The 14,294-nt window shown below is 33.4% G+C and overlaps 1 protein-coding gene across 2 annotated transcripts; it reads right to left on the reverse strand.

The window, feature by feature from the left end:
* Nucleotides 1-280: 280 nt before the first annotated feature.
* Nucleotides 281-14,226, reverse strand: LOC144849742 (ankyrin and armadillo repeat-containing protein-like). Of its 2 annotated transcripts, XM_078706770.1 has the most exons (9): nt 14,094-14,226; nt 13,595-13,701; nt 7,552-9,191; nt 5,311-5,555; nt 4,737-4,893; nt 4,370-4,517; nt 4,164-4,283; nt 3,593-3,660; nt 281-1,355 (listed from the first exon to the last, which is right to left on the reverse strand). In XM_078706770.1, exons 2-9 carry the CDS (start codon nt 13,603-13,605, stop codon nt 1,099-1,101), a joined length of 2,646 nt encoding a protein of 881 aa, XP_078562896.1. In that variant the 5' UTR covers nt 13,606-13,701; nt 14,094-14,226; the 3' UTR covers nt 281-1,098. The 2 variants fall into 2 exon arrangements, with proteins under 2 accessions (XP_078562896.1, XP_078562897.1); XM_078706771.1 differs by lacking the exon at nt 13,595-13,701 and having other exon boundaries at nt 14,094-14,150.
* Nucleotides 14,227-14,294: the final 68 nt, after the last annotated feature.

Below are 14,294 nucleotides of genomic sequence, written 5' to 3' on the forward strand. Positions count from 1 at the left end.
TGTATTTACCTGAAAAAACTATTATTTAAAGCAAAAAATGGTAAAATTGGCTGCCAGCCAATGGGTTTTGGTTGAGTTTAACCATTTATTTTGTCATTTTATAAGTGAAAATACGGAAGTGATTAACTTTTAAAACTACAATATGACATATTCAAATTGTTCATGTTTTTGGGGGACAATACATCTTTAACAGGTTCATATTGAAAAGAGAGCACTGCTTAAGCTCTTTATCTGTCTTGTGAGTTCAAGTATTAAATGCCATGTTAGGTCATATACGGTACTGTATTTAAATTTCATAGAAAATAAACACCCAAACAACGCATTATGTATGTACAGTACAATATTTTATTGAGTTACCGCATTAGAATACAAATTGTTTTACCAATTTCACTGTTTAGTTTCTGCTAAATTTCATACTTTAATACTAAAAATATACATTTACTTTATACATATTTATATTCAATAAATTTGACACAAGGATGGATATTCTTTTACGCTTGGTAGGAAGGTTGACTTTGACTGTAATTACAGGGACCCATTGATGTGTATCGGGACACTAGGCCTACAAAGTACATATCTCATCTAAGCAATGTAGTTCTTATAGTTTGAAGATTGTGAACACTCCAGTAATGGTGATACAAGCCATGGTATTGAAACATCTAAACTAAGGGACAAGCTTTGTCTTCCATGTATTTTAGGGAATTAAAATTATTTATTAAAATTGGAAAAACATACCATTTCCAAAGAGCTAATGTACAATATGTACCTCAATTTAAAAATTATTTTTGCACACTGGGAAGCTTGAAAGAACCATTTACTTGTGCTATACAGCAGGTTCATCATTCAAACATTTGTAATTAGCGCCAACCAAGGTGTGACCTATATGTGTGATGAACATCCTTTAAAAAACCCTTTAAATTGAAGTAGGGAGACCTGTCCATCCAGCCTGGGAAAGTAGTCATCAACCAACATACTGTACATGCCTGTTGCATTAAAATAAAGTTTTCTAAAATCACACTGTTTCAAGTGCTTTTACATGTGTATTTTCATGGAGGTATACCTCCATGGAATTGTGACTGATTAAAATGCAGAATGCCATCAAATAATTCCGGAGGACATCATGACTGACCTCCGAGACATCTGGCTCCTTGCAGTTGAAGGATGGCTTCTTAAACTTTGTTGAGACCCCTGTTCTGACAACTGATGGCCATCGTCAGAGATATCATTGGTTGTACTCGGTGCTTCTGTTACCGTTGCTTCATCTTCATGGGAGTTGGAAGTCAACATGTTCGTGGGAGAAGCGGGCTGGGGATTCGGCCCAATCTCCCCAGGGCTCGGTCCCGTGTACGGAAGTACTGAAATTCAAATAAACAATGATGTAATGAGCGTGGGTATATTAGTAAGAGTGTTGCTTTAGAATTCTCAAACTTGAATTTGCCAAATTCATTATACAGTACATAGACTTGCTCCAAGTCTGTATTTATTGTCTTTTTTATGTCATTCCACACGTCATCGTTTTGATTTTTGTCTCAAATAATACATGTATGAAACGCCATATGTGCAAAAATATTTATCTTTTCACTAATATTAAGACAAAACTCCGTCTGGAGCCCAGACTATACAGTACAGTACATTCAATATGAAATGTAGGCATTCTTTCAAGTATTATATATACTATATAAAACACATCTCCAATTAATAAAGTTGGAATAATTATTAATATATAATAATTTATATTAATTTTTGAAAGATGTATTATACAATGATAGTGCTGTATCCAAGAAAGCATGGACTACTTCATGATGTACTGTAGCTGGATCCAAAGGAAGGAATGTTCATTTCAGAGGCATATTTAGAGCAGGGTGCATCAGGTCCCTTGTACACAATGCTGGAATCCTCCCCTACATTTATAATCTAATGAAAAGGAAGAGCATTCTCAGTATCAACATCAAGATACCACAGAAAGGCGCATAATGATTTGGCAGTGATAATGTGGTGACAAAATATATTATAAAAACATACATACAACAAAATATACACTGCAGTGAATTAAACAGATAATTATTTCCATGCACAAATAGTGTCTTTAAAAAACTGTTTGCATTGTTTTAAACTTTGATTGTGAAATGTTATGGCCCCACCATGAGCTGAGCATATTTTGAAAAAGGGGTGGGTGGGAGAAGGTTTAGAGGTCAACACCAAATGTGAACTATGCACGGATCTAATCAATGAGATTTCAATCACCTTCTTGGGATCGCTACAACTTACCTTTTACCACTCTTCAAACATTAGCATAGTGATTGGCATCAATAACAAGTGTAATGTTAAAATAAGGTACTATTATTAAACCACAACCATTGCTCCCTGAAGACCTTTTTAAATTTTGGCAAAAGCCTAGCTTAACATACTACACAATAAGCCAAAAATAAATAAAATAAAAATTAGTAGCCAATCAATTGAAACACCTTTCCTTTAAATTGACATAGTTAGTAGAATGCCTTTTAGTATTGTACCTAGCTAAAACATATTCGTACTTAAACAGCAGTGGGCTTGGGTATGAAATTTGAAATTGAGGGTGGGATTATACTTGAATTGCATTAACCATGGATATTACTGTACCATAGAGTAGTCTTGTTTCCAAATTTAGCTTAAATTAGGGGGCGTAGATTCCATCTTTTGTCATCCTAATTCACTGTCACCTATTATGTTATCTCTTTGGCAAAACCTGACTTTATTTTTTTTGAAAAGTGGTTTATATGGAGGCATGCATTAGGTCATGGAATGACATCAGAAATGTGCATCATAATCTTTATTGGCATTGAATTGTGTTGTGAGAATGCTGTTATGATTAATATTGATATGTTTATGCATTATATTATAATATTGTGCAGTAGCGTAACGGCTATGAGCGCTCACTCGCTAAGCCAAGGGGCCCCAGAGCATGAGCAGTCCAATGCAACTACCCTGCATTGGAGGGCCCCTTAGGAGTGCTAAACCAGGGGCCTTTTACCCCTACGTTATGCTACTGGTCTTGTGGATTTAACATACAGCAACAGTGATGGTGTCAGTTGGTAGGAAGTGAGAGTTAGCACAATATATATATTTATATATAAACCAAATGAGTATACATAAACACCACCAATGTGAATAATAAATATTACTTACCCATCTATCACGAAGAGCAAAGAGAACAAAAAGAACAATTTAGCAAAATGTAACCCGTTTATTTTAAATAATTATTTAATATTCTATAACTGTTTCAAAACAATTTATTGTTATTTTGAGCTTTCTTCCTCCAGGAGAAGTCTTTAATTAATAAGAAGTGAGGAGGTGGAGTTGTTATTTCTAAAGCTCTGTCTACACTATCAAACATTATGTGACAAAAAATGTGATGTGCCCAAATATGGACACGATGATGTCATATCACTACTATATTTGGGCATATCACTACCATATTTAGGTACATCACACTTAGTTTGATAGTGTAGACAGAGCTTTATAGAGAGAAGAGAGATTTACTGCATCATCTTGACTGGTAATTAATAGATGCAAGATAGAATAAGAAAGGTATACAATATTTCATATAAAATACCTGTATTTTTTCCATTGGTAAGATATGTGGTTGATTTCTTGGACACAAGGCTTGGCCGGTCACTTGTGCTGTAATAAAAATTATAAAATATTGACAATTTGTTTAAAAAAACTAGCTTTAAACTCATCACTAGGACGAGTTAGGTGAACCGTGGAATGTGTAGCTTGCACGTTGAAATATGTGCACAGAATTTCCTCCATTAACTTCATTTCCAAATAACATTATCAAAACATTACCAAAAAGTATTGCCTGTACGTGACAAAGGAGTCTTACACAGTGGTGTAACGCAGAGGTCCGAGACCCCTGGTCCAGGAACCCTAAGTCGCTTGAGGCCTTAGATATTTTCAGCCTTTTTCAACATGATATTTAAAGGCTTTGGTCCTGCTCAGGGGTCCTTGTAAGCTCCGGGGCCCCTGGGTTTAGCCAGTGAGCGCTTAAAAACAATACGCCACTGGTCTTACATAGCAATAGATTAGGGAATGCATAAGAAGACTATTCCTGCTCAATGACATTGAGTTTTATATTGTGACCTCTTTCACCTTTCCAAACAGCTAGGGTAAGGAGTACTTACTCAATTGGTGGAAGTCCTATGTGTTTATAGTGTTGCCATGCTTCAACGAATGCAGGGGATAATTTATATACATGTGTGTAATATCTTATCACCTTGAACAGGTACGGATCAAGTCGGCATCTATTAAAACAAAAACAGTGTTTGAAGTCGGTACAAGGAGTGAAAATACTTATTCTATGAAATTAAAAAAGGGTGACATAACTTACTTGTTTAAAAGTTGGCGTTCAGCCATATGATTGTAGCTTAAGTAACCAAGAGCAACGGCTGCTGACCCCCTAACTTGCTCATTATCAGCACAAAGTAGCCCACACAGTTTGTCAATGGACTCAATGCTAACAATTGCAGCAGGTACCCCTATCAAAATGAAGAATAAAAAAATTAGAATGAACAAACATTCGGTATTATAATTCCAGGATATTCTTTATTTGGGCATTGATCTAGATCCCTGAGATTTCATTTTCAGTATCTGATGTGTGTAAACCACTTTCTCTCAGCAGGACCTCCATGCGTGCATACTGATCATCAATAGGCCCTACCAATTTATTATAGTCTATAGACCTGGGTGAAACATACCAGCTCTAGTATGTGATAATCTTGCAATGCAATCACAAGTGATGGCCAGGATTTGGTCGTTCTTTGATTGTTCCAGCATATCCACTAGGAGCTTGATACCAATTGCTGATGATGTCGCTTGATCCTCATCTGGTATTATCCTCGCAAGAACTACAACCTTACAAAATAAAAACGATCAATAAAAGGAAGAGAAAATGATTACAATAAAAAAAAAAAATTATGTTTTTTTCACAATTTTTCACTTATACCAGGATAAAAACACACACACAAAAAAAGGGAGCTATTCCAGAGGTTTAACTACAAGTAGTCAGTGGCGTAACGGTTATGAGCGCTCATTGGCTAAATCCAGGGGCCCCCGGCTGTGCCCAAAGGTAAAACATGCATTCAAATATGTCAAAAAAGGCTAAAAACGCCAGAGGCATCCAGTGTTGGAGGGCCTTTGTGTTACGCCACTGCAAGTGGTAAACACAATTTTATCGAAAACAAAACAATAGGTATATAATTATGCAGTAATACGTCGATCATATATAGCGCTTATGGCAACGGTTTAAAATACTTTCCAAATGCAAAATACCTGAAAGGCTGCGTTACATCTGTAGAACTCGTCGTCCGATTCGAGGTACGGGACAAAGCAATGATACCGTACCCCTCCCGATTCCGCAATCTCCCGCTGCTGAGTAATGTTGTTGAATGCAAAGGCAGCCAATGCGGACCCAGCCAACAGTCGGACTATCTCCTCCTTGCTGTACTGTAGTCGCAAGATGTGAATATAGTCAAACTCTATGTTGTCACCAATGTCGTTCATCACTTCTGGATTCCCTAAAACAAGGACACAATTCATTTACATAAGTAATTGATTTTCAATCATTTTTATTTTAAAAAGAATATATTTATATTTAGGCTTTAAATGAGCATATTCAGTAGGAGAAGTCGAGATATTATGCGGGTGGCTATTCAGACTGCTTTATTAACAGGTTGCTTTAAAAGAAAATTATATCAACTTCTGAGGAATTAATTTCTCCATTTTTCAACAGGTTGCTTAATTTATTAGGTTGTTTAAATTTAACAGGGTGTTTAATTTATCTTTCGTGGGAATCACCCACCTTTATTGTAATTTCTTCTCATTTTATGTATAATACCGGTAGTATAAATAATTCTGTCATTCTTAAAACGATATAGATACATATTTGGCAACAGGGTGTTTAATTAATAAACAGTTGAGCTTCTTTAGTATAAGTATACTACAATTCTCAATATTTATTGTTCAATATTTAAAAGTTGCGAAATAGTAGAAAAATACTCAAGGGGGTTTTACTACAAACATTGACAACCATGGCATGTCCCCAACTGATAAACTGGTGAACCTTATATTTGATAACTTTACCTAACTACAGAAAAATGTGTTAACCTTATCACTCAGCAGCAGTTAGAGTTTGAACAAAATGATAACATGAATGGCATTGTCAACTCAACAGAAATTGATACGGATATTTGTCATGATAATGATTGGTAAACAAATTGATATCAATCATGAACAACAAGCACTTGGTACTAATAGGGCTCTGATTGCAAAATAAATCCTGAAAAATGATTTAATACTGTATTTTCTTGAAAGAGAATGATGTAATATTTGGAACTACAAATGTATAATCAGTAGGATATAAATAACTGTACAGGCAACCTAAATAAATGCAGTAAATAGACAGAGAATTGTGCTTCAATTCAAAATGTATAATTACTCCGCTATTATTAAACATAAACACTAAACATTCCAATCAAATATATTGTAACCAGAAAACATTACTTATAGTTTGTTCTAGAAGCACTTCTTTTGCATAGTATCATTTACTAAAGGAATTTGCTTGACTAATAAATATCTATCCATATTATCATGAAGGCTGTCTAATTGTATTTTATTAAACAAGTGAACATTCAATACTATGACTGGTAGCTGTTTTTCCATTATCGTAGTACACAAGTAGTGGTGACATTTTTTGTTTTTTTGTTGTAATTTGTTGGGATAGGTGATATTTAAAAAGCCTAGAATAATTAAAGGATTATCTTTTACAAAGCTTAGTTGACCATGATCCGCCTGAGCCACCTTTGAACATAATAAACTCAGCATTTGAATCACAATGCAAACAACACTATAGTCTTTCCTTTTAGTTTATGTCGCCATAGGAACAAGTAACATATTTCACACTGTGTTTACAAGTCACTTGGGATTGTAGGAGGTTTTGAGTTCTCAGAAGTATCATATGAAGTGGATAGTTATAAAAATTACATTTAAGAATATTAAATTCTTTCTTTTTACCACCGAAAAGATTTTATCAATTTTGCAAAATGAAAGTAGATCTTCTCATTTATCCTCCCAGAGAGGTATAAAAATACCTTCCCCACCACCCCATTTTTAAGGCATTGCTTATTATTTAATATCATCAAAAAATATAATATTACTGTATATAGTATGGATTATCAAAATTTCGATTTTTAATATCCTGAAAAGTGTGTTATTGCGAAAATTACAGGTCGCATTGAAAACGAGCACCTGCATAAATGTTTTACTTTTCATTAAATCGGTCGCGGAGAAAATCTTTTAATTAACCGTACGATTGTAACACTATGGTAAGTAGTATCTCAGTTTCCATAGATACACATCACTATAGTACAGCCGCTTTTTGTTGCCATGGATAAAAAGCTAGGTTTGCATCCTAAATTCCTAATTATTATGTAAGTAAATTGTGTTACTTAAATTCCCAACTACTATCTGTACAAATTTTAATTGCGTATTTTAACAAAAACAAATTTAACTTACCGACAGAACAAGATCCAAGAGTAAGAGCAGCTTCCACTTGGACTAACTCATTACGTGAGTGGACCATCAGCGCCACCAAGTATTTGATACCACGTGCGCTTAATATAGTATTTTGGTTTTTAATATGAGGAATGAAACCAATTCCTATGCACAGGTACCTCAAGGCACGGATGGCACTTAAGACAATGTGTTCTTTTGGAGATCGTAACAGTCGCACAAGAGGTTGTACTCCATTTGCTTGAGCGATTACGTTCTGCTTGTTGTGCGGTCCTTGTGCAAGAACGGCTAAACCTTCTGCACCAATATAATGAAGAACATCATTTTCAGCAAGAGCATTGAGGAATTCTATCAAGAGTTGGACACCAACCATTCCTGCCATTGTCCTCTGCTCTTCTATGTCCTCACCTGCCAGAGCCCAGAGAGCTCCTGCAGTCACCATATGTACTTTAGGTGCACGGCTGCGCTTTAAAAGCTGCATCAACGGCATCACGCCACCTTCTTCTAAGATTGCTTTCTGTGTATTAGGATTGTCTTTTGCGACCATATGCAAAGTATAGATGGCATTAAGTTGAAGTTCTCTGTTTCTCATACTTGCCATTGTTATCAACACAGAAGAACCACCATCATTGACAAAGGCATCTTGATTGGATTTATTTTCTCTAACGATTGAACTAACAGCTTTGGCCAATGATAAAAGAAGAACCTTGGATCTGTCAGAGTCAAACAATGCCACAAGAGCTGGAAAACATCCAGGACTTCCTCCAATTGACTTCTTGTGCTTTTCATCACTTGATGCAAAGAGTCCTAACATATCAATCACCTGAACAAGGATCTCAGAGTCATTACTGGTTTGACAGAGTTTTATCAAGATTTCAACTGCACCATTTCTTTCGAACAAATCTACAAATTCCTTCTCCACTGAAAGTCTGCACAAGAGAACTGCTGTGATTAACATTAATTCTTTACTACCATCCTTTCCTTTCAAGATGTCAAGAGATATTGGAATGCCACCAGTTTTGACAAACTGATCTTTGACAATCTGCATTGACAACAAATTTAAAAGGACCTGATAAGCACCTACTTTAGCATTATCGCTGATCATCGACTTAATCACCTTTACTAGACTAAGAACACCATCTTTGTTGACAATGGCGTCTGCATGAAGTATCTTTCCAGAATCATCTGGATTGGTCAGTTTCGTAAGAACGTTAGTGGCTGCTATTGCATCCGTGTCATTGTCTGACAAAAGGAATTTCATTAGCCTTGTCCATACAGGAAGATCCTTGTGGTCAAGAGCAATAAAGTATTCTAAGATGTCCATGTAAGACTTCATACAAGCAAGTTCAACAACACCAGTATTATGCTGGTTGGAATACCTAAGATCGGATCCCAGACGCACTAAGCACTCCACGGTTTCAAGCTTCCCACTATCAACAGCCACAAGAATTGGTGTCAATTGACGACTGCAGTTTGTCGGAAACTCCAATTGGTCTTCACTTGCTGCCACAAATCTTTCAATAGATTTGATGAAGCCATGCATGGCAGCATGATGGATGTGACTCCATCCGTTGTCATCGACATCGTTCATGATGGCACGCTCTTTTGCATACTCATCCTTTTCTTGATTATTTCCTCGATTACTAAAAACAAATTTTGAAAATGGATTAGATTTTTAATATTGGTGATCTCTTTATACTAGAAATAATTAATCATATATAACAATTAATAATGCGCTTTTTAAAATTGGGTAATTCATTCTTATTAATATTAGACACGGTCTAAGAATTACAATTTGACCCTTCACTAATGTTAGAAATAGAAATGGGTATAAATATAATCCAATGCAAATTTAAACACAGTATTTCTGAGAAACAAACAATAAACAGTAAAACACAATGCATGCACAATTACAGTAGAATCCCTCCTCTGAGATACTCCTAGTAAGAATAGATGACATTTTCCTGCGAAATGAACATTTAGCAATATAGAGGACATCCCAAAGATTTTCCCTTATACCCCTTTCACACCAAAACTCCGGAGTGATCTCCGGAGACACCCCAGGGTAAATGACCATTCAAAACATCGAGAAACTCCGGAGATACCCCTTTCACACCAACCGGAGAATGTTCAGCTGTTCAACCCCGCAGTTTTAAACTCCGGAGTTGCTTGCCCTTACAAAAATGTTCTATAGAATTCTATAAAAAAAAATTGTATAGAAGATCTATAGAATTTTCTATAGATTTTCTATAAAGTTTTTTATAGAAACAATCTATAGAAATTCTATGGAAACTCTATGAAAACTCTATGGAAATTCTATAGATATTTCTATGGAAACTCTATGAAAACTCTATGGAAACTCTATAAAAATTCTATGGAAACTCTATAAAAATTCTATGGAAACTCTATAAAAATTCTATAGAATTTCTATGGAAACTCTATAAAAATTCTATGGAAACTCTATAAAAATTCTATGGAAACTCTATAAAAATTCTATAGAATTTCTATGGAAACTCTATAAAAATTCTACGGAAACTCTATAAAAATTCTACGGAAACTCTATAAAAATTCTATGGAAACTCTATAAAAATTCTATGGAAACTATAGAAATTCTATGGAAATTCTATAGAAATTCTTTGGAAACTCTATAGAGATTCTATAGAAACTCTGTAAAAATTATAATAGGTCTATAGAAACTCTATAGAAATTATATAAAGCTCTATAGAAATTCTATGGAGACTCTAAAGAAATTCTATAGAAACTCTGTAAAAACTATAATAGGTCTATAGAAACTTTATAGAAATTATATAAAGCTCCATAGAAATTATATAGAGCTGTATACAAATTCTATAACATTTTCTATAGAACTTCCATGAAAAAGTTTCACTTTTCTATAGAAACCCAACAACTTTCTATAGAAAATGAGTAACCAAACAATGTTTATTTTCTATGGGTGGTTGAGATCTTCAGCTTGAAATAAATACAAGTCCGCTATTAGACCTTCTTTCATGCGACAGCAAATCGTTTGTTAGGCATAGGCGAAAAGAGTACTGTAATAAAATCTAAAGTCAATTTTTCATCTGTTTCAGTGCGTACTGCAATTTATTGAAATATCAATAAAATATTTAGGATAACAATATAAAAACGAAATTACACATATACACATACACATAAAAATATACTATTATACACTATTAAATATTGTTTTTGCAGTTGAATAACTAGTAGTTGGTTCGGTGTCTTTTATATATATATTCTGGATTGTTTTGGTTGTACCTTGTGGGAAATAGGGATAATATCACTGTAAAAAGATCAAGGTTTTGGATAAATTAAATAACTAATTTAGAATTAAAAATATAAAACTAATAATTACACATCAGCATACACTTTACCGGTCAGTTATGAGTTGGAGTAATGAATAAAAGAATTAATAACAAGGTGCAACAAAATATACAAAACATAAAAACTATTCAGTATCTTCTTTTTGCTGTGGCTCCTGTGCGCTAACCTTCTGTGTTTTGTTCATCTCTTTTACTTTGTTGGCCAATGACTGTCGCAGCAAAAAAACAGCTTTACAGTATAATCTGGTAACGAGATGGCGAGATCTATAAAACAATAGAATAAGGACAGAATTGTTTATATCATGATATAGGCTTAAAACTTGTTGTTTTTATTTAAGCAATGAAGTAGGTCTTTTCTTTTGAAGGCACAAAACGAATTAAATTCTTAATTAGCTAGGCCTAGCTTCCCTAACCAATCCCAAATCACCATATGTAGGCCTAGTAGTAGTAGGCCTTACTTTAGCTGGCTTGTTGGCCTGATTCTCATAGGCCTACTACTATTTAGGCCAAAAAGCATAGATTCTTATATTATGTAACTCATATATGGTATGTGTAAGCTAGGTTAATAATACAATACTAATTAACCAACCTTTGGCTAAGACTGTACATGATTCAAAGTATTCATCTTTCTTCAAATAAAATTAGAGGCTAGCTTGCTTGGCTGCTACACAATTAAAATCCTCCCGCCGATTTTCTTCTTGCAGTTGCACCAAGCTATCCCATGAGGCACTGCATGCACGGACCAATCCATTATGGCTTGGAGTAGTGTTTGTTAAAACCAGGGAGGTGTTAATTAACGACTCCCATTAATTAAACAATGAAAAATGATAATAATTGATGATATACAGTAAGCAAAAGTTGATATAATTCAAATACACAGTATTGATAATGAGTTCATGTTAATATTACAAATGTGTTCTATAGAATTAAATAAAAATATTTTTATAGAATTTATATCAACTATTCTATAGAATTTCTATAGAATGATTCTATAAAATCTCTATTAAAATTCTATAGAGATTTCATAGAGTTTATATAGAAAAGCGTTGTATTGTTTGTCTATATTTTGTCCAAGTTAATTAGATTTTCAACAGTCTATAAAGAAAAATCATATTCCTTTACATGCAAAATTGTAAAAGGTATTATTGTATTGCTATTGGCAAAATCAAAATGTAACCCCCATTAAGCAATAAAAATTATAATAATTGATGATATACAGTAAGCAAAAGTTGATATAATTCAAGTACACAATGATAATTGGTTCATGTTAATATCCCTTACAAATTTGTTCAAATTTTGTCAAATCAAATAAATAGAATTTATATCAAATATTCTATAGAATTTGTTTATAGATTTTCTATAGAATGATTGAATAAAATCTCTATCAAAATTCTATAGAGATTTCATAGAGTTTCTACAGAAAAGTGTTATATTGTTTTTCTGTATTTTGTCCAGATTTTAATTTGATTTTCAACAATCTATAAACTGGTAAAGAAAAATCCTATTCTTTTACATGCAAAATTGCTTATCATATAATTTTTTGTAAGCGATGAAAAAAAAATTGTTATTGGCAAAATAAAAATGTAATTATCAATCCACTTCATTCCATGATCTTTCAATAATGGTGAGACAATGTATTAATCACATATATAAATTCATAAATAAATTCTATAGAAATTCTATAAAATTATAGGTTCTATAGAAAAAAAGAAACATTCTATAGACACAAAATAAATTCTATAGAAATTGAAATATGTTTCTATAGAAATTGTGTACTTCTATAGAATACCATAGAGCTCTATAAAATGTTCTATAGAACTCTATAGAATTCTATAGAACTTTTTTGTAAGGGTGATTTCACCTTTCACACCAAAACAGCGGGGCGTCAACTTCGGAGTGTCTCCAGGGTTTTGCGTTTGGTGTGAAAGGGGTATTATTAGAGGTTCTACTGTATACACGAGTCCACATTATAATAACTAATTATAGTAATTATTTTCATTAAAGAAATAATGCTTGAAAAAGTATGCTAAACAAAGAATGAAAATACACTGTAGAAAAAAGAAATGAGACAATTACTAAAATCAAGAATTGCTAGATAGATGAAATAAGCAACAATGTTAATACAGTACAGTAAACTAAAATGAGTTTTACAAGTTGAAATGAATTTGATAAAATGACGAATGAATGCTTAAAATCAAACAGAAGGTTGTACACCAAAGCACATGCATTAAAAGAAATAAAAAGAACCACTGAACTTAAGCATTTTAAATAACCATACTGGCTCAGGAATAAGCCCACGAGAGAGGACAAATAATATCATAATGTGAAGAGTAAGAGAGTTTAATGATTCATTTTACATTTAAATTAAATCAAACTGTTTTTTTGTAAGGGGTGGAGAAGATTTTAGCCTTTTTTAAAATACTGTATAACGTAATATTTTCAAGTTAGCTACAAAATCTAAGAAGTAATAAAATATTTAATATTATTAAATATTACAATCAACTCTCCTAATACTGGGCACCACTGGTCTATCCAAAAATTCTCTGGTATTCCGAATAAATATTTTTAATAGTGAAATCAAGTTTTGGGAGTTGGAACTTTAGGACCACTGGGTGTCAACTGTAATACATTGATTAGTAAACTGTTACAGATGTAAACCATGAGATGAAAAAAATGTTGCATATGCATTGATTATGAAAACTTACCCATACATCATTGAAAAAAATGTATCCAATACTAGAAAATCTATTATTTACTTTCAATCATAAAATGATGAAACATCCTAAATAAATAATTATAAAAACATAGGCTTCTGCAAGAAAATGATATGACAATGATTGATTGATGATTTTGAATAAAATTAACATTTAATTTGCCCTCATATATTAAATTTAATCAAATGGATATGGCTTAACTAATAATAATAAATCAGTAATTAACAATATGAACTGCAACTAGCTAAGCCTAGAGTGTACTACTACAACACAAAAAATCACACCGAAAAGATTTCATTTCGACCCAGTACGTTCCAACAGCAGCATCAATCAACAACATTCACAAAACAGTCCTTCAGTCTTCGTCTTCTTCACTCCAATATGCTCATTTGTTCATGGTCAAAAACTACATGTAACCCGATGTAGCCTAACTACAATCGATAATTCAAAAGATTCGGAAACAAAACAATAGAAATCAAATCAATACTACCTCTTGTCTAGAACCTACAAACACCATGGCATACTTCTTCCGTACGTGCCCTTGTTTTCAAGTCTGTAGTAGCTTCGTAGCGCCAGGGCAACCAAATTATGCTAATTGATTAAATCTCGGCGGCGGAGAGCTAGATTTTGTAACCAGATAATTTATTTTTAGGCCTAGGTAAAGTTGAGGGCGTAAGTAAGCCGGTCGCCG

This window comes from Antedon bifida, chromosome 8 (genome assembly GCF_963402885.1).
Source record: "Antedon bifida chromosome 8, ecAntBifi1.1, whole genome shotgun sequence".
In the NCBI taxonomy this organism is placed as follows: Eukaryota; Metazoa; Echinodermata; class Crinoidea; order Comatulida; family Antedonidae; genus Antedon; species Antedon bifida.

Coding starts and splice junctions, on each gene's coding strand:
- LOC144849742 (XM_078706770.1), bottom strand. Junction 4,284..4,369: donor GAACGCCAACTTTTAAACAA/GTAAGTTATGTC, acceptor TTGTTTTAATAG/ATGCCGACTTGATCCGTACC. Junction 1,356..3,592: donor TACCAATGGAAAAAATACAG/GTATTTTATATG, acceptor TTTGAATTTCAG/TACTTCCGTACACGGGACCG.